The following is a 20,204-nucleotide window of genomic DNA, read 5'->3' on the forward strand; positions in this document are numbered from 1 at the left end:
GCGAAAAGAATCCGGCGACTCGAAGGTTAAATGTCCCCCTCTCGCGATCAATAACAGTGGCGAAGATATGAACCGGTCCTGGGCCTCGCCTAGGTCGACTTGGCCTTAAACGAGTAACTGGTGCGGTGTGTAAACATCGGCACTGGGAAGACCAAGGCGGTCGGGTGTGGTGCTGGCCACCCACCCCTTTGTGTAACGTGCCGGCCTTCATAGGCGCTAGTCGTAAATGGCATTACTCCCGACAGCCTGTTGAAAACTAACAAGTATGGGAGAGACCTGTTAACTTAAAAAAAGCCAAAGAGCCTCCCACTTGTTCGCCATCGTTGTCAACACGTGGCCTGGAATCCTCTCCAGGTGGTCTCCAGAGCTTGGAGGCAGCAGCACATTTCTTGCGGTTTTGTTGCAAATTCTCGACAGGGTTAACGTTTTTTGTAGCACCCTGTATGTGCGTGTGTGCACCATCGCCCGCTAGTGTACAGCTTTGAAGGACCCTCCTTACAAAACAAGTCTTTGAGGCTCAGCGATGAGGCGACCCTGGGTTCAACGTAACGCACCAACACTCAGACCTCGCCAAATGCTCCGGGTGCGTTCTCAGAGCGGTGAGCGCTCATCGAATCACCGTTAACAATGGGGTCATTTATACCCACCGCATAAAGCCTCTCTGCTGTTTGGAATGGCACACCCATCGACGGGTCGTGACTTGGGTCAGCTGCGTCAATTTAATGACTTCACAAGAAATTGTACTTGCCCAAAACGTGAAAGAACCTGGAAATATACAGAGGGGAGCATGAAAGCATCCCAATGAAATGTCTCAAATGTAACTCATAATAACTATGGCAATTTGAACAAAAAAAGTTACGAAATAAAAACCATCCAAGAACACGAAATCTTAGATTTTTTTCACTTTCATCTTCAACGCAATTGAACAAAAAACACAGCGAAACATGTCGAGTCTCCAACCTGTTCCGTGTCTGTGTGGGATAGAGTGTTGCTCCCTCGCCCGCGTGGGCTTTCTCCCGCATGTGGACACTCGTTTTTATTGGCTGATAACACCTTAATATATTGGGGATCGCAGAGCTGAATCAATAATTATTGGTAGGGCCGGGCCACCGTGTGGCTGCTGCTGCTTTTCCGCTCGTTTGTGGTCCCTCCACGCGCCTCAGAGTCTCTCTCTCTTTTCGAGACCGTGCAGCGTTCCAAGTTCAAATTATATGATTAAAAAAAGAAAGAGTACATAATAGGCGACGTTCTGGGCAAATTACCCTTCTTTTTAAAGTTATGTACAATGAAGGGCTGTTGCCAAAAACTATTTCTCCGTTTAAGGCCGATGTGCTCCCGACGAATGTGTTGAGATTTTGTTTCTTTCGGAGGCGACTTGGGCACCACTGCCAATGCATACATTAACGAGTAATTTGGAAACGAACGAACGAACCTTGTTTTGTTCAATTTAAACACTTACGGTTGATTTGGTAACACCAGGGTATGTTCCACTGAATTCAGTAGAATGCACTGGCATAGACATTATCATCAAGGGACTCTGTGATGAGCAAAGCAAAAGGCGACATCCCGGTCGAAAAAAGCAAGAACAGGAAAGTTCAACCGAATGCAATTTAACCTCTTCCTGTAAGAACAAGACCCATGGACTCGACTTCTCTCCACCGGCTCACCTACCTCTCCTCTCTCATCTCACTCTACTCCCCGCCACGCACTCTCCTACCTCTCCCCTCTCATCTCACTCTACTCCCCTCCACGCACTCCCCTTACTCTCCCCTCTCATCTCGCTCTACTCCCCTCCACGCACTCTCCTACCTCTCCCCTCTCATCTCACTCTACTCCCCTCCACGCACTCTCCTACCTCTCTCCTCTCATCTCGCTGTTACAGGACTCCCCTCCACGTGCTCTCCGACCCATCTTGTAATCTCACTCTACCGATGCATTGCCACAGCTGGGAGTTTAATCCAGTTAAATGCAACAAAAAAAATGAACGCGATAGGGAAGTCAGAAACAAATTTCCCGACGAATGCCCCATTGAGCTTTCCGCGACTCGGCTGGCAGACGAGATCCAGTAGCAAAGCGTGTAACGCGCTCGCTGTTGACTGTGGTGAGGCCATCAACTCGCACTGCACATTTAAATTACGGGTGGGCGAAAGCTGCATTCAAAAACCCAGGGATTAGCACTCCGGGTTTTGACACCGGTGAGAAAACGGCTTCCCCGCCCCCCCCCCCCCTGAAATGCAATAACAAGGACGTGGATGTCGCAGGTTCTTCGTATTCAAAGAACTCACACAACCGCCGTAAATTCAGGTATTACAACTTTTATGTTTGAAATCTAGTACAAACGGCCATACATACATACACATTCATTTACTACAGTGTCTCAACAGATGACGAAACCTTCGCAACAAGGATCCCTGTGTACAAAAGTCACATAGTAAACATCTCTTTTAGTTTGCTTAAATTTGACAACTGCTGTTGTTTCTCTGCATCAAACATATACAATATTACAAATTAAGAGTTCCCAATTATTTATTATATAAAAAAGGCAACAGCCGTTTTTTTGGTCAAAAATCACGAATCGTATATATACCACGTGGGAACATCCCTCCCGACCGTTAACAGACACAATCTCATAGTTTTCTTCCATGGTGAGCACGAACGTATATATATACACACACATCTTGCCCATTTATACATAGTACAACATTTAGTGCCAATATCAGACAAAAGCAAATAAATGAATGTCTTAATTTATTACGAATCTTTGTTACTATAACATTTATACATTCACGTGTGTGTAAGTTCAGTAGTAACATAAATTGGAGACATTTATAAAACCAAAAACGTGATGTTATACCTGTAAAAAAAAACCCCAACAACTTTGATTCAGTCGTCAAACATATAATAATTTACAGTCCTTTTGTCAATTAATTGCGTTGATCTTGGGGGGGGGGGGTTTATTTGACCACGTTGGTCAGAGAGGGCTGCTGAATTGGGAGAAGAACTGGTTCTAATAGCACCTCGCCAGCGATATTAATCCAGGCCAGGAATCAAACTTAGCTCACCGAAATGACAACACAAGTGTGCAATGCACTGCGCCACAACTCAACCTCATCAAACACATTTACTTATACAGTAAAACCTTGGATTGCGAGCATAATTCATTCCGGAAACGTGTTTGTAATCCAAAGCACTCGTATATCAGTTGTGATCACGTGACGCTCGGCAGACAAAGCGTATACGTACTACTCGTATTGCAAGATCTCGCTCGTTTATCAAATTAATATTTATTTAAAAAAATTGCTCGTCTTGCAAAACACTCGCAGACCAAGTTACTCGCAATCCAATGTTTTACTGTCTTTCACTTGCTATCCTATCTGAAGTTTCAGTAAAATTAAGTGTTTTAGAAAATTATGGTCAAATTGTTTTGTTTAACTTACCAAATTAGTTTTAAAAAATATTGCTAAACAATAAAGTCATTATACAAATAGCATTTAGACAATCATTTAGCAAAGTTGATAAAATGTATTTTGTAATTAGGCAAGTAATGTTAAGACCACCTTATAACATGTACAAAATAAAAGGGAACACGTTCTCTCCAAACTTTCTGAATGACAACAAATGTAAATGTTGTATTGTAGTCCAAAGGATCTTCACACAATCTGTTCAATTTACATACGAATGCTTTTAAATCAATAAGCATTTTACGTGAGCTGACTGGTATACATTGACGACTGTGCCGAGTTCCACCAAACTAGCTGCACTTGAGAATCCAGTTGAGGGACCCATGTTACATTCCTGACCGGGGTGCTTTACGGAGTTTGTACCTTCTCCTGCTGGCAGAGAAAGACCTCCATGAGAAGAGGGAGCTCTAAAAAGCTCCCCCCAGAGGAAGCTTTTTGGCCTACTCTTCCCACACTTTACCCCACCACACGTCACGTGCCAATCGACCGGCTCTCCGTTTAAACTTGCTGGGCGGACAGAGAGGAAGGCAGGCCACCCTCTGAACGGCAAGCCTATTGTGCCATTACATCACCACGACAGCATCCCGCCCCAGCATACAAATATTGAGAAGTTCAGAAGTTTATTTCTCGAGCAAAGCCCCATTGACTTACATAAAGGAACTCAACACATTTCTCAATAACAATGCGGCCTTAAAAGGAAATACAAATAATGGGCAACGTTTCAGACAATGGTCCTTTATCACACATAAATCTGAAAAGGGCCACTCCCTGAAACGTCACCTGCTATATATTTTTCCTTTAAGGCCACGGGTGTTATTGATATGGAACGCGTTAAGATTTTTTGTCGATGTTGATTGTGCTTATGCAACGCAGCAGCAACACCCGAGTAGTTTGCTTAACATTGGCCTCTACGGCTCTAATTCAAGGGGCGACTTCCCCTGTAGGCAAAATATTACATTCCTATATTTTTGCAGTGCCTATGGGTTTTTGATTGGCTAAAAGGGACCACTCGCCTGTTAAAAAATGCCTTTAGAAATACAAAAAAAGAGTATTTCTCACCAATCCATTAAACACGCACTAGGCCCAGGGTGTGTACACGGTACGTTAAGTTTGTTCATTTAAAAATATTTCTTTCAAAAATGGCCAAACATTTTACATATTACTCTATCTCATAAAAGCATAAACCGTACCACGGTAATAAAAGAAATGCATCAACTTTGCACGTAGTGTAAAAAAACTCCTCAGCATAAATACATTCATATTTTTCAGTTTTTCTTAATCAAAACATTTCTCACCATGAAAAATGGAATTATTGTCAGTTAACGGCAATTAGACCCCGACGACGCAGATGGTGGCGTTTCCACTCGTACATAATTGGTACGGGCAGTATATCTATATCAGATGCATCGTCCATACGTACTGCTTAGCACTATTTCAACCCTTTAGTGCTTTTGTCAAACCACTTCTGGATGAGGGCCTCCCCGTGCAGTGACGAGCGGGTTAACCGACCATAATTCACCACGCTGGTCATTGAGGAGTGGTGAAGGCTGGCAGCGCACCTTCACGTTGGGAGCATAGTGCAGGTAAACGATGGGATTTGCTGCACTCTCCTCTGCTGACAAGTTAGGCCCTCAGCAGCCTACAACACCTGTTTAATGCGTGGCGGTCACCGCCCATCCCATCCAAGCGCTATCCAGCCTCGACCTCGCTTTGCGTCCAATATTGGGGCGCATTCCGGCCGATTCGACCACGGGCAAACCATTTAGCGTGCCCGATTTACAAAACGCCGTGCCAAACGCCCACTTGCCAGGATGCGCGACTGAAGTGCAAACCATCTCCGCGCGTGACCTTTGTCCACATTCTGTTTACATTTTTACACACGTGGCGAAAAGACGGCGGCGGCGGCGGCGGCGACGACGTGGCACAGTCCTCACGGGGCAGAGCGGAGAGAGCGGAGGTCACGCGCTTGTGCTGTCCTGGTGGTGGTGGTGGTGGTGTGGCGAGTTGGCGCCGAGGGTGATGTGCCGCGGCTGTCCCGGCAGCTCCTGGCTGTTGCTGTTGCTCTTGCAGCTGTTGTGCCGCGCGGGGGACGGGAGGACCGTCGCGCTCCGCCTGCTGTTGGGCGTGTGCCTGCTGTGGCGGGCGAGAGAGACGCAGTAGCCGTCACACCCACGGAGCGTCGAGCTCTCGCCAACAACATTCGGCAGCCGCAGCGGTTTTTTCCTTAACGTGCCTGACTCGCTCCGCCAATGAGTACCTGGAGGGTCGAAACCGGTTGCCAGGGTTTTGCTCGCTCGAACAAATTGCCTTGCAGCGGTGACGCGGCCGGACAGTCGCGCGTTTTGCCGCTTGTTGCAGAGGTTCGCGGTTGGTACCCAGTGGCCTCCCTGGTTAATACTGAGGGTGCATTAACCTGGTCCGCTTCACAATGGAAGTTAAAACTCCCGTGACACTATCAGAGAAAGGATAAGCCAGTGTCACGGTCCAAATTTGAAACATTACTCACAAATGACTCACTAAGGAGAGCACATCGCCCCCTGCTGTGACACTTCTGCACAACATAACTGTATGCATGCAGAACGTCTTTCGCAAAATACGTAGCCAACCACGCGAATCGGAGGCGCGAAAACACCATGCGAAACGCTGCGCCCTCGCAATAGCCGTTATTCAAAACCTCTCCGCTGGTGGTGCAAGCGGCAGGCAAGCCATCGACCGGGCCACCGCGCCTCACGACCGACTTCACGACGAAAATAAAACGACGAACGCGCCGTGAACGTCTTCCCGCGGGGGGGGGGAAGGGCGGGGGAGGGCGGGGGAGCGTGCCCGTGGCGAACCTGGCGTCGGGCGGCTTGCCGTGCGTGCCGCTCACGCGGCTGTGCTGGCTGCTGGGCTTGCTGCTGCCGCACAGCCCCGGCGGCGGCGGCGGCGGCGGCGGCGCCGTCGCCTCCTCGAGTGCGTTGGAGGAGGAGGCGTGCGTGGACGTGCCCTGCGTCGAGGTGCCGCGGGACTTGCGCGGCGCGGACGCCAGCAGCGTCTGGGAGCAGACGTCGTGAGACTCCTCCAGCACCCGCCGGCTCTCGTTAACTACCGCCCTGCGGGGTGGGAGGGGCGAGGGGATTGCATATGTTAGCACAAGCTTGCGTGGTTAATGCACACTTGATGCCTTGCAGTAGGTGTCTGTTTGGTGTTTGAACATCTTAACACCGACTGCATTATCGCCGGAAAGGGTAAAGTGGAAAAAAGGGGTCCTGTAGATCAGTCGTTACTCTCAACCTTATTTTGCAACTGTAGCCAACCCCACCCCCCCATTTCCTGACCGAACATGCTTCCGAGATAATAAATGTATGAATATTGAACAACGCTATTTTAACAAAATGTCCATCTTGCTAGTAACTGCAAGCGTACGCTCTGCGTGCGTGACCATCATTTGGCCGTGCTCGCTGGTTACTCTTGGAAACCGCATTGTTTCCAATCAAAGTTACCATATGGATTCATACATGATTATTCACCAATGACTCATGTGTGATATAATTTCACACATTTATAAATCACCTCACGTACCCCCTGGAACATTGCCACGTGGACCCAAGGGTACACGTATCCCCGGTCGAGAACCACTGCCGTAGATAATACGAATATAGTTTGTCGTGAAATTTGTTGTACGAGCGTGGATAAGAGCGTGTGGGCGAACAGAGCTGGCTGTCCAGATCGGGAGGAGGACGGCACTCACTGCTTGTGCCGTCGTCCCGACAGGAAGGCCGCCCATCCCAGACACGTCTTGCGGCTGCCGACCCAGAAGGCGGGCGGGATTCCGACGACGAGCGTGGTGAAGTACTTCACCAGGAAGAGCACGAGCGCCGGCCGCTGCTTCGGCTGGTTCGCCTGCGTCGCGGTCGACACAAGACGCGCCCAAACGTCACCGCTCGTGCGCGTTTCTGCGAGAGTCAATCGTCGTTAAGGCCGCCGGCGCGAACGAAACCACGGAAACGAGACGGGGGGAAGGGGGAGGAGAAGAAATAAAAAACGCGGTAAAGGAAACTCAAATAAAATTCGCGAATCGGCTCTGGACCGCTGAAAGTCCATCGAATCGCTGGAGAGGAACGGTCAACGCGCCCGCCCTTACCCACCACACCTACCTGGTAGGGGCACGGTATGCGGTACTCGGTGCAGCGATCGCGCAGCCACGTCGCCTCCCAGGCGGCGCGCGACGCCTGCTCGTACACGAGGCACGCCACGAGCGCCAGCTGCGGCACGAGGTAGAGCACGCTGAACACGCCGATGCGCACCATGAACTTGACGAGCTTCGTCTGGTTGCGCCCGTCGTGGCGCATCTCGAGGCGCACGCGGTTCAGCGACACGATGCCGGCGAGCAGCAGCGAGAGGCCCGCGGCGGCGCACGCGCCCAGCGGCGCGAGCACGAAGTAACGCAGCGTCGTCACGTCGTAGAGGCCCGCGTAGCACACGCCGCTCAGGTTGTCGCCCTCCACCTTGTTCAGCGCCAGCAGCGCCACCGTGAGCGCGGCCGGCGGGCCCCAGGCGAGCGCGTGGAACGCGGCCGCCCTCTTCTCGATGGCCTCGCGCCCCCACTTGAGGCCCGCGGCCAGGAACCACGTGATGGTGAGCACCACCCACCAGAGGGCGCCGGCCATCGCGGAGAAGTAGAGCAGCATGAAGACGGCGGTGCACGCCTTGTTGTTGCGCGAGCCCTGCGTGACGGTGCCGGCGGCGCCGGGCGCGAGCCCCGGCGCGTTGCAGGCGGCCGCGGAGTCGTCCAGGAGGAAGCCGACGAGGAAGGAGAGCGAGACGGCGACGTAGCAGGTCGCGTAGAAGATGATGGGCCGCTCCGGGTAGCGGAAGCGCTTGCGGTCGAGCAGGAAGGTGAGGAAGGTGAAGGTGGTGGCGACGAGGCACACGACGGACATGACGCCCACCAGGTAGCGCGTGAGCTCCAGCTCGCCGGAGCTGAAGTACATGTTGGGGCACGGCGGCGAGCAGTCCGGCACGCCCATGAACGAGTAGCCGAGCCCCGACGGGACCTGCGGGTTCACGCGGCGAGGGTCACGGGATTGCGGTGTACGGGATCTTCAAATCCTGCTAGCTCACCAGATTGGTTGACATCGTAAAGTTTAGTTTCTCTGTTCCCAATGACCTTTGCGAAGAAGTTACGAGGTCGAAACGAACAACGCGGAATAGCAGCCAATGGGGGGAAAACGCGTCCACCGTGGAGATCGGGCGATGAAAATCGGCTCGTGCAGATTTCCAGACGGATGAGTGGACGGCTTTACAATTGGCCTGAATTACCACGGAGGTTTGCACGGTTGCGCTGCTTCGAGTGGGCACGTCTTTTCGGAGCACGCCGCTTGATGTCCGGCACGGTGTCTGACATTTCCAGTCGACGTGCGTGTGGGAACACACGTGGGGGACAGGCCGACCCGGGCTGTATTGGCTGTGGCACAGCTCACGCGTCCTCTTTCCCCACAAGGTGGCAGCGTTAAAGAAGGCTTGGGTCCAAAAGTAAATTTTTTCGCCCGTTTTTTTTTAAGACAAATCTTTTTTATTTTACCAGGTATGGTCCACTGAGCTATATAGTGCTTTTTTTTTTAGAAGCGATCTGGCCCCAAATGATAGCTCAAAGAAGTGGCTTATCACGTGGAAATTTATAGTAGCCAAATACTCTAAAACGCACGTCGATTCTAAAAGTGGAGGAAAAATTCCGGAGGAGCCGGAGGACCCGGAGGAAAATCCACGCAACCGTGGGGAGAACATGCAAACTCAATTTACACAGGCCTCAGGGTCGGGATCGAACCCACAGCCTCCTGCATTCCAGGCAAGGGAGTTAACATCTTGCCACCGTGGCGCCCACAAAAGACAGGGTGACGACCCACTCCTGGTGACCAGGACAGCATCAAAACCCCCCCCACCCATCCCCTCCCACCGCCACCACACGCACCCCCCTCCCGGATCCACTGCCATTGGTACCGACCTTGAGCTCGCGCGGACACCAGAAGCCGTAGTCGCGCTGGGCCGAGTGCTGGGTGGTCTGTGGCGTAGCGCCACTCACCATCGGCCGCGGCGACATGGGGTAGGGCTCATCGCACTCCTCCAGCCTGGACCAAGCAACGGCAGGCGTGCAATTAAGTTATGGGGAGCCGCGGTGGCGAGATGTTAACTAGCTCGCATGGTAGGCAGGAGGTCGTAGGTTCGATCCTGACCTTCACGACGCTTGTATATTGGGAGTTTGCGTGTCTCTCTCTCTCTGTCCCCGTGGTCAAATTGATTTTTCACCGGGTCTTCGGGTTTTTCTCTCCACATTTAGAATCAACGTGCGTTTCCAGTATTTGACTCCTATAAACGTCCACGCGATAAGCCACTTTCGTTGAGCTATCATTTGTGGCCTGTTCCGTTCTGAACAAAGAGCTGCATAGCTCAGTGGGACTTACCTGATAAAATAACAAAAAGTTTAACATTATAGTTTAGAACTGAAGGCCAACTGATTGCGCACATCCGGCGTGCTCAGAGTTCCACCACAGCAGTAGCATCCCAGTTTATTAAAACCAGGGCAGCGTCCACAACGTTTCCAATGGAATGCAGCCGCAGTGATCTCAAGCGCTTAAGATATCTGTCAGCCGCCGCTCTGCTAAAAAAGTTCCACGTGATAAGCCACTTCATTGAGCTACCATTTATGTTTAGTTCGCTTCTGAAAAGGAGCTATACATACTCTTTGGTTCTTTCGGTAAAATCACGTAGTTAGAAGTAACACAAGCGGCCGCTTGTGTTGCGATCGAAACGTCGTGTTTGTTTGTTTGATTTTATTTCTACCCACGTGACTTTACCGAAAGAACCAAAGAGTATGGATTCCTGCAGTCACGAAAGCTTCAAATCAAGAAGGAAACAGATCTTTTGAGTGCGTGCGTACGTGTGTGTGACGAGGGGGCGAGGAAAGAGATTTCTGGGTGTGTCGGTTAAAATGTCAACACCTGAGCACGTAACTTCCTTTTGTAAAAGCAAATCTGAAGTGAAAATGTAAAGCCTCGGTAAGAGCATTCCATCAATCCACTCGCGAGCCACGTGTCCCGGTGCACTGGTAAACGGGCGATTTACCACTCGCGTGCCCCGCTCCCATAGTAATAATAATAAATCCTTCAAACAGTTTCATTTCCGTTTCAAAATGAAATAATTTCACGCTGAGCAAATCCCGTGAAATCGAATTTATACAGAGGCATGCACAGGGGGTGAATGTGATCAATTAAACTCTACTTTAATTAGAAAAATGAGGCACACGCGAGTCTCTGGAGGAGGGGGGGGGGGGGAGTGGTGGGGGCACGAGTCAAACACTGCCAACGGACACCATTAGTCGGAGCGGATGTTTAGCGCCTCCCTGGTACCACGCTCTCGCTCGCGGCCTTAATTAGAAACCCAGCCGTGTGAAACGACCAAAAACTTCACTTTCACACGTCCCTCCTCCTCTTAGCCTCCCCCCTCCCAGCCGGCCGTCTGTCCGCACGGCCGTCTGTCCATGCGACCGTCTGCGTGACAATCCGTGCACCTGCCCGCTTGTCACTCTGTCCCATCCATGTGTCCATCCGTTCATCCATCCTTCCATGAGTCCATCTATCAATGTGATTATCCGTCCGTGTGTTTGTCCGTCCGTACGTCCGTCATCGATGTATCCGTCCATATGTTCGTCCATTCGTGTGGCCACCCGTCTGTGCGTCTATCCGTCTGTATGTTTGTGTGTTCACCTACCGGCCCTTCCAGCTCCATAGAGCTCCCACGGGTGGAAGCCTTCCCACAGCAGTATCATGAGCAAAAACACTTGCAGGGCTGCACCCTTACCTCTTATCCTTCAATGGCAATTGCAAGTTGTGGACGTGCGAGCGAGTGGGGGCTGTGTGAAGCGGGCAGGAACACAAAGTGCTTGCCACAAATTAATCACAATACCCTTGCTGGTCCCGTCAAGGAGCTTGAACCATCACTCGAACCCCCGCCCATCCTCGCGGCAGCGGCTTTTCGCTTGCCATCGAACAAAGACGGTCACCACGTCGCGTGCTTTCAGATGCGCTTCTGCGGCCGTCTGGAACGACGGTCTACCTTCCAATATTGGGAAGCCCCTGGAGCTATGCACTTTTAAATCTAGATTGAAAACTCACTTCTTCAGAGCTGCTTTTAGTGTTTAGGTTGTTGTCTCTTCACCGGCACCTCCGATTAGCACGGTTGGCTACGTATGGTGCGAAAGAAGTTCAACATACATACGACTGCACATGCAGCACGGTGACACTCATCGTTCAGCCGGTGTTTCTCACGAGCCTAATGGAGCAATTTTCACGCGATAATGTTGCTTACAATAAAAGTTTACGTCCGCGTTGCTGCGTTTAAGATACGTGGTGTGATGGTAAATGCGCAACCAATGCAAAATGCCATGCCCACATGCCCCTACTGGTAACAGGGCCTCGACTAGTGATAGCTATAGAGGGTATTGTGGCCTGCTCTACCACGCTTGGCAGACGTAGGAGTACCCGCCACACTTGACCCTGCCACGCGCGACCTGCTTGATCGACGCACGACAATGTACCCATTGATACCGCTGGGCGGAGAGAGGCGACGGAGATCTAGAACCGTGCGTCACCGTGTCGACCGCTGCGCCAGGAGGTGGTACCAGCGACAAGTCCAGTGACTGCAAGTCCACGGCAGCAACAGCAGCAGAATCCATGTTTTAAGAGAGGCTGAAATAATTACCGGCGAAACGTCGTGCTCGATTCACAATTCATAATGAAGGTTTTTTTTTGTACTCGAATTGTAAATGTTGTGGCTTACTCTCCAACACACCGGTGTGCTGAACCAGTATCGAATTGGCATGTTTTGTTTACGTGACACACCTTACCAATTGGCTGTGTTGGGTGGTGGCGCGTTTGGCGACACATTTACTGTATATTCACGAAATCTAACAAAAAAACCCCTCAAGTATGGATAATATTGGTCACGAAAGCCTACGTGTTAAACTGAATACTGAGGAAAAAAAGTTGTTTGCAACACACAAACTCGTTTGAAGCTGTTTGATGTTGCTTGAGGAACGACACACACATTGGCTGGATGGTGTCACGTGACCGCCAATGCAAAGAGGGCTGGATGTGTTTTTTTACGTGCGAGACTGAATGGATGTGTTTATTAGTGAGAAGGCTGCATCGTGCTATATTTATAAAGATAAAGAGCACAGATACCTTAGTTACCGGTGCTTATTAGCAACAATAAATAAATGCAAAGGGCCGAGTAGGCACTGTTCCTTGCCTATATGCCCTGCCAGGTTCCAAGGGGTTAGGTTGTCCAGGCGTGGTGGGAGGGCAGGGTTGGGCCTCCCCCCACCTTGTACTGTGTTAATGATCGTAGATACAGGCGGCAATTCATTTTAATTGCTCAGTAACACGCAACCACATTGCAAAACAGAAGCGATGAAGTTGCCGTGTTCTACGTGAGACGTCGTGCCACATTTGAACGCATCATGGTTACATAAAGGGAGGCTGAACAGTTTAGCGTCGATGAGCACGGTTGAATATGTACGGTGCGAAAGATGTTCAACATACATGCGTACTAGATTGAAAGCACCGCCTGTGCCTTTGCAGAAAGTTGAACATCAATGAACAGCACAAATCTCAAGGCACATTGCTGTTGTTAACACCAGAGGCCTCTGTCCGATTTTAAAACGGACACTCGGTATACACTTCCACCAACCAATCCGAGCCAGTGGTGCACCAACTCCAGAAGACAAAGGTGCCATAAAGCCCAAATATTTTGTTGCGCCCAACAAAGTATTTAGATAAGAAGGCAACAGCAGGAGGAGCTTCGCTTCCGCTGTCAGCCACTCTCTCGCATTTGCTCCGCTGTCCTTGTGCCGCTCCGAACAGCAGCCCATCTTAAATGTGGATGCCGCTGCCGCCGCCATGGACTCGCAATCACTGGGACTCGTCTCTGCTACCACCACCTCCCGGTGCAGCGGTCGAAACAAACGACGCTCACGACTAGATTGCACGTTTGCCGCGAGCGTGAAACGCGTCGATTTCAAGTCGACGAATCGATGCGGTTACCGCACGCAATGCCTGACATCCAATCTGTTGTTTGGGAAAAAATGGGGGGGGGGGGGGGGGGGGGAAGAGGAGGCAGATACGTGACGGTGCAAGCCAGAGTTCGTGGCTGCCGGCAAGAGCAAACCCACGCGAAAGATTAGGTCCCGACACCACTCAAGGGGCCTTTAGTTTAGTTTCTAATTGTCTACTGTAATCTCACTACATCTCACAAATTTGTATCTACATTTCTAGTATCTCAATACTATATACGAGGATTGTATTAATGAAAAGGTGGGTTGGCGGGGGGGGGGGTGTTATGCTCAGGGCCCCCCCAAATGGACCACCTCAACACGGTAGGCTACGTGCAGTGCGAAAGAAGTTCAACTTGCGTACATACGTTCATGCACTGGCGCAAGCCGGAGCCCCCCCGCCACCCCCCCTCTTGTCAACCACAAGGGCTAGCGGACGGAGGCAAGGAAAAAATGTAGCGTTGAGGAGGATTTTTTTTGCGTGGCTTGTCAACTGTGTCAAAGCAACGGCAAGCAAAACACCTGGCATTCGTACGCCTCTTAACGACGGCTAATCCGCTCGCTCACTCACTCCTGGCCAGGAGGGACGGCCTGAAACCGTCAACGCGCCGCACGCTCGGAATTCTTCCGAGTCATCGGCGCCGTTGTTGTTGTTGTTGTCGAAAAGAGAACTGGTCTCACATCTGTTAGTTTGTCGAGTGTCTGCGATGACAAAGAGACGGGCCGCGCCAGGGGCTACAGTAAATCCGCACGGAAGAGCATCGGCTGTTACAAAACGTCAGCTGCGGCATGCGATTGAGGTGAAGTTCAAAAACGTTATCGCCAACTCCGACGCCAAAACCTCCAACTGAGATATTTCACGGTCCTGACACCGCATTAACTATTCCACCTGGACACATGGTGTGATGATGACGGTAAGCACACTTGGGCCTGCATGTATATTTCACTTCTTTCGCGCCATACACAGCCAATCACGCTAATCCGCATAACGGAGATCGCTGCTTCGATTACATCAGATCTCCCGGCACGGCAGTTGAAACAAGTTTCTTAATTCCTCCCCCTTTCTTTGTACGTACCAGTTGGGCAATTGGCAGCTGGCATGCGGTGAGGTAAATTTATTGTAACGTTGTGACCTGCCCCTACTGAACATCTGTGAAAAAGAGCTTGATAGCTCATCGGATTCCTCCAGTATAAAAAAGATATTCTAATTCTGATTCTGTGCATAATACTCCCAACATCGGGCCGGCATAGAAGAGTAGGCCCATTACCCTCCACAAGTGCTCTCTTGATCTCTCTCTTAAGTGGAGGCAGGCCCGTCCGTCAGTGGTGGGGTGAGCGAGTATTTGCCGGGCTGCACTTTTACCTTTCTTTGTTTCGTTTAAACCTTACGCCCAATGTGTGTATGTATAGTTTATCAACCCAGCTCAAACTACCGTCTAATTAGAATTCGTACATAATGGATGGATCTCTTTCAGGCCAACCCGGTATATTTTTTGCACTCAACACCAACTTGTTACGACAGCCAGACGTTGAAGGGTTCTGTGTTATCTTTTCCCTCCCCAGACCTGCTCCGCCCTGACACCTACGCGCGCGTCTGGAAGGTTTCACCGTCTTAGAGAAAGAGAAAAAACAACCCTGACGACTGAACTCCTTGAAGGCCGCGTGTTTTAAAAAGACGCACGGTCCAAACGCCGAGGGCCAAACGCGGCACCTGGCACAAGCTGGGCTCCGTGCGCAAGCCCGGGGAGATTGTCACTCGCAGGCCCCCCCCCCCCCGCTTCTTATTCAGCAGAGCAACGACAGTTCTGAGCCAAGCAGAGTGCACAGTCTGGCACCGAGACCGGCAGTCGCGCGAGTGCCACTTTCAGCAGAATTAAAAAAAAAAACGCACAGCGTTGCGGCGTCTCGCCAACAACACAAGTCTCATCGGATCGAGGAGGCTAAGGAGGCTTGGGCTCGGTAAGTAACTTGGATGGGTGACCACCACCAGGGCTTGCCAGTGTTGCGGGCGTGGGGCTGTTGATGCTTGGACAGGAGATGGCAGTGCCGGGTGTCACCCGCTCGTGCAAGTGGTTTGGCCAAAAAACGCTCGTTCGTGAAAATGTCTCAACGTCCAAAACGGCTTAGGACGCTTCTGTTGTGGTGTGGCAAGTGCTCTCCTGGGTTAAGTACCCGACCAGTGTTAGCATTGAGGTGCAAAGTGATGACGCAGTGGTAGGCACACTGCACTTTGAACCCAGCTACTCGATTTCGATTCCCAGCCACGATGAACGTCAGTGGTGAACGACATCTGAACAGATCCTGGGCAGCCTCCTTCAGCAAACCACACCAGCTAAAGTGATGAAGTGTGGTCACACAACCCGCCTAACTTACACAGCATTTCCGGAGGCTTTCATCATTTGATTGCCAAGGGACTGAAATTATAATTATTCATTATTAAACGGTGAAAGATAAAGTTGCAGACCTGCAATTGCTTGCTCGCTCCACTGCTGTCAGAGAGGCCTCCACTAGAGGGCGCTGTACAGAACTCTCTCGGGTTGGCCAGTGTTAGGTGCCACTCTCGGGTTGGCCAGTGTTAGGTGCCACTTAAACCACACGCAGACCTGCCTATCGACCAACTGTGGTGAGCCCATTTATACTGCTGGGGAGATGGAGGCAGTGGGGAGGGGGGAACGATTCAAGAAACTTGCCCCATTGTTTCGACTGACACGCCTGAAGACGCAATCGATCCCAACCCTGACGCCTGTTGTATATTTGGAGTTTGCGTGTCTCTCTCTCTCTCTCCCCGTGGTCGCATGGAATTTTCTCCGGGTCTTCCGGTTTTTCCCTCCACTGTTAGAATCAACGTGCGAATCGGGTATTTGGCTCCTATAAATGTCCACGCGATCAGCCAATTCCGTTGAGCTATCATTTGTGGCCTGTTCCCTTCTGAAAAACAGCTGCTTTCAGTGGGCCCTTACCTAGTAAAATACAAAAAGTCTAATATTTTAGTTGAGAATTGACGGCCAACTGATTGGGCACGTCCAGCGTTCCACCACAGCAGTAGCATTCCCGGCTTATTAAAACCAGGGCAGCCTCCACAAAATTTCCAACGGAATGTCGCCGCAGTGACCTCAAGCGCTAAGATATCTGTCCTCCGCCGCCGCTTCAGCGACGCGCCGTAAATAGCGAGACGGTTTCAGCCCGCGCAAGGAACGCGAGCACACGCGCGCGAGTCCGATCGATCGGCGCAAGTAAATAAATAAATAAGCAACCTACGGGCGGTCGCGTGCACGCGGGAGAGAGAATTCGGCGGTGTCGTCAACATGTCCCGCGCCAACAGTGCACGGGGCATGAGTAACCGTGGCCGCCTGGCAAATATTTAATAGAGAGTCTGGAGGGTTCAGACCGTGACACTGATCTAGGAGAAGAATCCGTTAATGCATGACCGCCGTTCCTCTCGCTAACACCGCGCAGGCAGCGGGCCCGTGAGAAACCCACGGCGGGGGGGGGGGGGGGTGCGGTGTTTGAGAGACGCCGAGAACCAGCGCGGCAATAAAAGAGCCTGAACCCAAACTCGAAACAACGATGAGTGCCCCCATTTTGGGAGAACGAGCGATGAAAAGATCATTGCTCGCCATGGGAAACCGACGAGGATTGCGGGCAGTAAACGAGCTCTAAACCGCCAAATCGAGCTTCCCCGCATAGACAACCATGCAATAAAAATATCCAAGTGGGCCCCTTAGCGGAGGCTCAGCCGTTGCTGTGCGTGAACGGGGTGCCAAGGGCGGCGACGCTGCGCCATCTGCGACTTTGCCTTGAAGCGAGCGTTCGAGTCGCGCATTCCTGGCGCTCTAAAATAAATTGACTCCAAACGACGCGGAATTGACCCCAAGAAGTTGGGTTCACTGGCGAAGCTGAAACGGCCCTTCATCAGCGGCCGGTATTAGGCAATGCCTTCGAGCCACGTAGCAGCGGATATCCTTGTTGGGAGTGGGACGTGTGAAGGCTTAATTTGCTGTGCCCGAACGCTCCATTTCAAGTGACGTTGAGGGATCGAAACACATAAGGCTATGACAAAAACTCCGAGTTCCTGAACGACGCTGGTCTATTATAAACAGTTTGTCGCCCCATGTGGGTAAACATTGCACAGCATGCAGTGTTTACTCGCCGTCAGTAAATCAAGTCGGGTATTCTAAACCACGTAAAGCAAATTGAAATTTCCAAACCCCTCTTTCACGAGTTGCGGGGGGGCATAACTTGAAGTGAAAGATGGGGGTTTAAAATTCCCAGTTATAAATCTGGCCTTGCCCGGCACTGACAGCTAAGTCAGCCGTTTCCAACTGAAAAAATGCGTGGGACGATGCACATCTTGCAGCACTCCCCCTGTGATGAGAATTCCACATTCCTTGTGGCAGGTGTGATGATTTTAGGAACGTCGGGGGTCAAAAAGTTATTCAGTGGAAAGAGACGAATATGAGCAGGATGCGGTAGTTTTTTTTTAGTTTTTACAAATGTGACTGTGATCATGAATAGCAACACAACCGTGATCCTAAAGAAAAGTTTTCAATCAGTGCGCATCATCCGCGAAGACGCGCATCACAAACATGGGCACCAACAAATATTTGTTTTACTTATTTAGTCAAAGTGTTTCTGCACTAACGATCATCAGGTGGCATTCATCTCCATTCACGGTGGTGGAAATTCCACATTCCTATGACATGACAGTCACCCCGTCGGACAACCGCTGTTGATATCCCAAAAAAGCGGTACTCGCTTGCGGGGGGGGGGGGGGGGCCCTTAGTTTTAATAGTTTAACAAAAATAGTTGAATGCGGTAGCGCGGCAAGCAGGCAGGGAGATGGACGGAGACAGACGGATAGACGGCCCTCACCTGCCACAGTCCATCTCGTCGGGCCAGGGGATGCCGAAGACCTCGCGCAGCTCGGTGCAGGAGTCCCGCACGCGGCCGCAGAGCGCGCGGCACGGCGGCACCACGCGGCCCGGTGGCGCGCACGCCGGCGCGAACATCGCGCACAGGAAAGTGCGCGCCTCCGGGGAGCACTCCAGCTTGAGCAGCGGGTGGAACGGCTGCACGCGGCGGGAGAGAAGGGGGGGGGGGGGTGTCACGGGGTCACAAGGTCAAAGGGTAATCAGGACACGGGTAGGGTAGGCAATGACAAATTAAAAAAAAAACTAAACTATTTTCTATTTTATCAGATAAGGCCCACTGAGCTGTACAGCGCTTTTTCAGAAGCGACCTGGCCACAAATAAAAGCTCAACGGAGTTGCTTATATCACGTGGACATTTACAGCAGCCAAATGCTCCAAACGCATTTTTATTCTTAAAAAAAAGAGCAGACTGCAGCGTATCATCCACACTGCTGAGAAGGTAATTGCCTGCAATCTACCAACCCTCGAGGACCTGCACACGACAAGGACCATGAGGCGAGCGAGGAAGGTTGTGGCCGATTCCTCCCACCCTGGACACTCTCTGTTTCAGCTACTCCCCTCTGGCAGAAGGCTTCGGTCCATCAGGACCAAAACCTCACGCATTAAAAACAGTTTCTTCCCATCTGCTGCTGGCCTGTTAAACAAGGGCAAGGGCTTACACTGATTTTAACATTTTATCTACATAATGACACCTTGCCGATATTAACTATGTTAACCTATTTGTATTTTTTTATTTTTAAATTATATCTTAAAGCTATTTTATATTCGATATTTATTCAATTTTATACACTTCAGCCCCTTGGTGTTAGTTAAACTTTTAACCCTTATTATTATAGTAAGACTTGTTTAAAACTTATTTAAGATTTTAGATTCCTATATGTTGAATGTATGCACCATCCTGCCAAAGTAAATTCCGTGTCGGTGTGAACTTTCATGGCGAATAAAACCCTTTCTGATTCTGAAAAAACAAGAGGACCCGGAGAAAAAATCCACACGACCAAAGAGAGAACACGCAAACTCCTAAATATACAGCAGGCGTCAGGGTCGGGATCGAACCCACGACCTCCTGCACATCAGGCTAGGGAGTTAACATATCACCACCGTGGTGCCCCAACTTTTTTTATCATAGGATTTTGGTGGGGGCACCCGTGGAGACCGAGATGTGCCGACAGCGGCGACAATCGGCGTTCGATTTGTGGCCACGGCTAACGTCGTTCCCGATGCGGTCGCGGGTCACCCCTTCACCGACCCGCGATGGCCGGTGTGGCGGAGTGGAGCCACATACAAACCCCGGATAACTCATACGTCACGCGGAGACCTTAATCAAGCAGCGGATTGACAAAAAAGGGGCTGTACAGTTGCGTGAATGTTTTCGTGAAGTCACAACCAGGAAGCGGCAGCGTCTGTTAGTTGTGGGCGCTTAGAGCGTCGCTCTTCCTGCACAGTGAAGTAAAGCGAGGTACAACGTGAAGATGATTGGGGAATGCTATCGGCAGGTCCTATTATCTGCATTTATCCTAAGACTAGAAGCAAAGATAAATGTGGATGGGTGATGCACACGTGGGAGATTGCTTCGGGGATAATTACAGTCGCGTCAAAACCACGGATTACCGTGGATGAAAGGATGAATTTACAGCGACTTAAGGGTTACTCTTATCCGGATAATGGGAAGCATGTACCTGTGGATTATTAGAGGCGTTGGGATAAATTTTGGGGCACGGATAA

At 50.8% G+C, this 20,204-nt stretch overlaps 1 protein-coding gene across 2 annotated transcripts in view; it reads right to left on the bottom strand.

Annotated features, from left to right (window-relative positions):
• Window positions 1–2,299: 2,299 nt before the first annotated feature.
• The window catches only part of FZD3 (frizzled class receptor 3), a 41,312-nt gene continuing 23,407 nt past the window's right edge, over window positions 2,300–20,204 (bottom strand). Inside the window, exons 3-8 of one of the 2 annotated variants that reach the window (XM_032954719.2) lie at window positions 18,421–18,617; window positions 9,445–9,568; window positions 7,598–8,497; window positions 7,192–7,343; window positions 6,296–6,553; window positions 2,300–5,591 (exon numbers count right to left, since the gene is read on the bottom strand). In XM_032954719.2, coding sequence (XP_032810610.2) covers window positions 5,420–5,591; window positions 6,296–6,553; window positions 7,192–7,343; window positions 7,598–8,497; window positions 9,445–9,568; window positions 18,421–18,617 — 1,803 coding nt within the window. In that variant the 3' untranslated portion in view covers window positions 2,300–5,419. Of the gene's footprint in view, window positions 5,595–6,295; window positions 6,554–7,191; window positions 7,344–7,597; window positions 8,498–9,444; window positions 9,569–18,420; window positions 18,618–20,204 lie in introns of both variants that reach the window. The other variant, XM_032954716.2, reaches the window with a different exon arrangement.

Source organism: Petromyzon marinus, chromosome 15 (genome assembly GCF_048934315.1).
Source record: "Petromyzon marinus isolate PM22_M1 ecotype Great Lakes invasive population chromosome 15, UKy_Petmar_22M1.pri1.0, whole genome shotgun sequence".
NCBI lineage: Eukaryota > Metazoa > Chordata > Hyperoartia > Petromyzontiformes > Petromyzontidae > Petromyzon > Petromyzon marinus.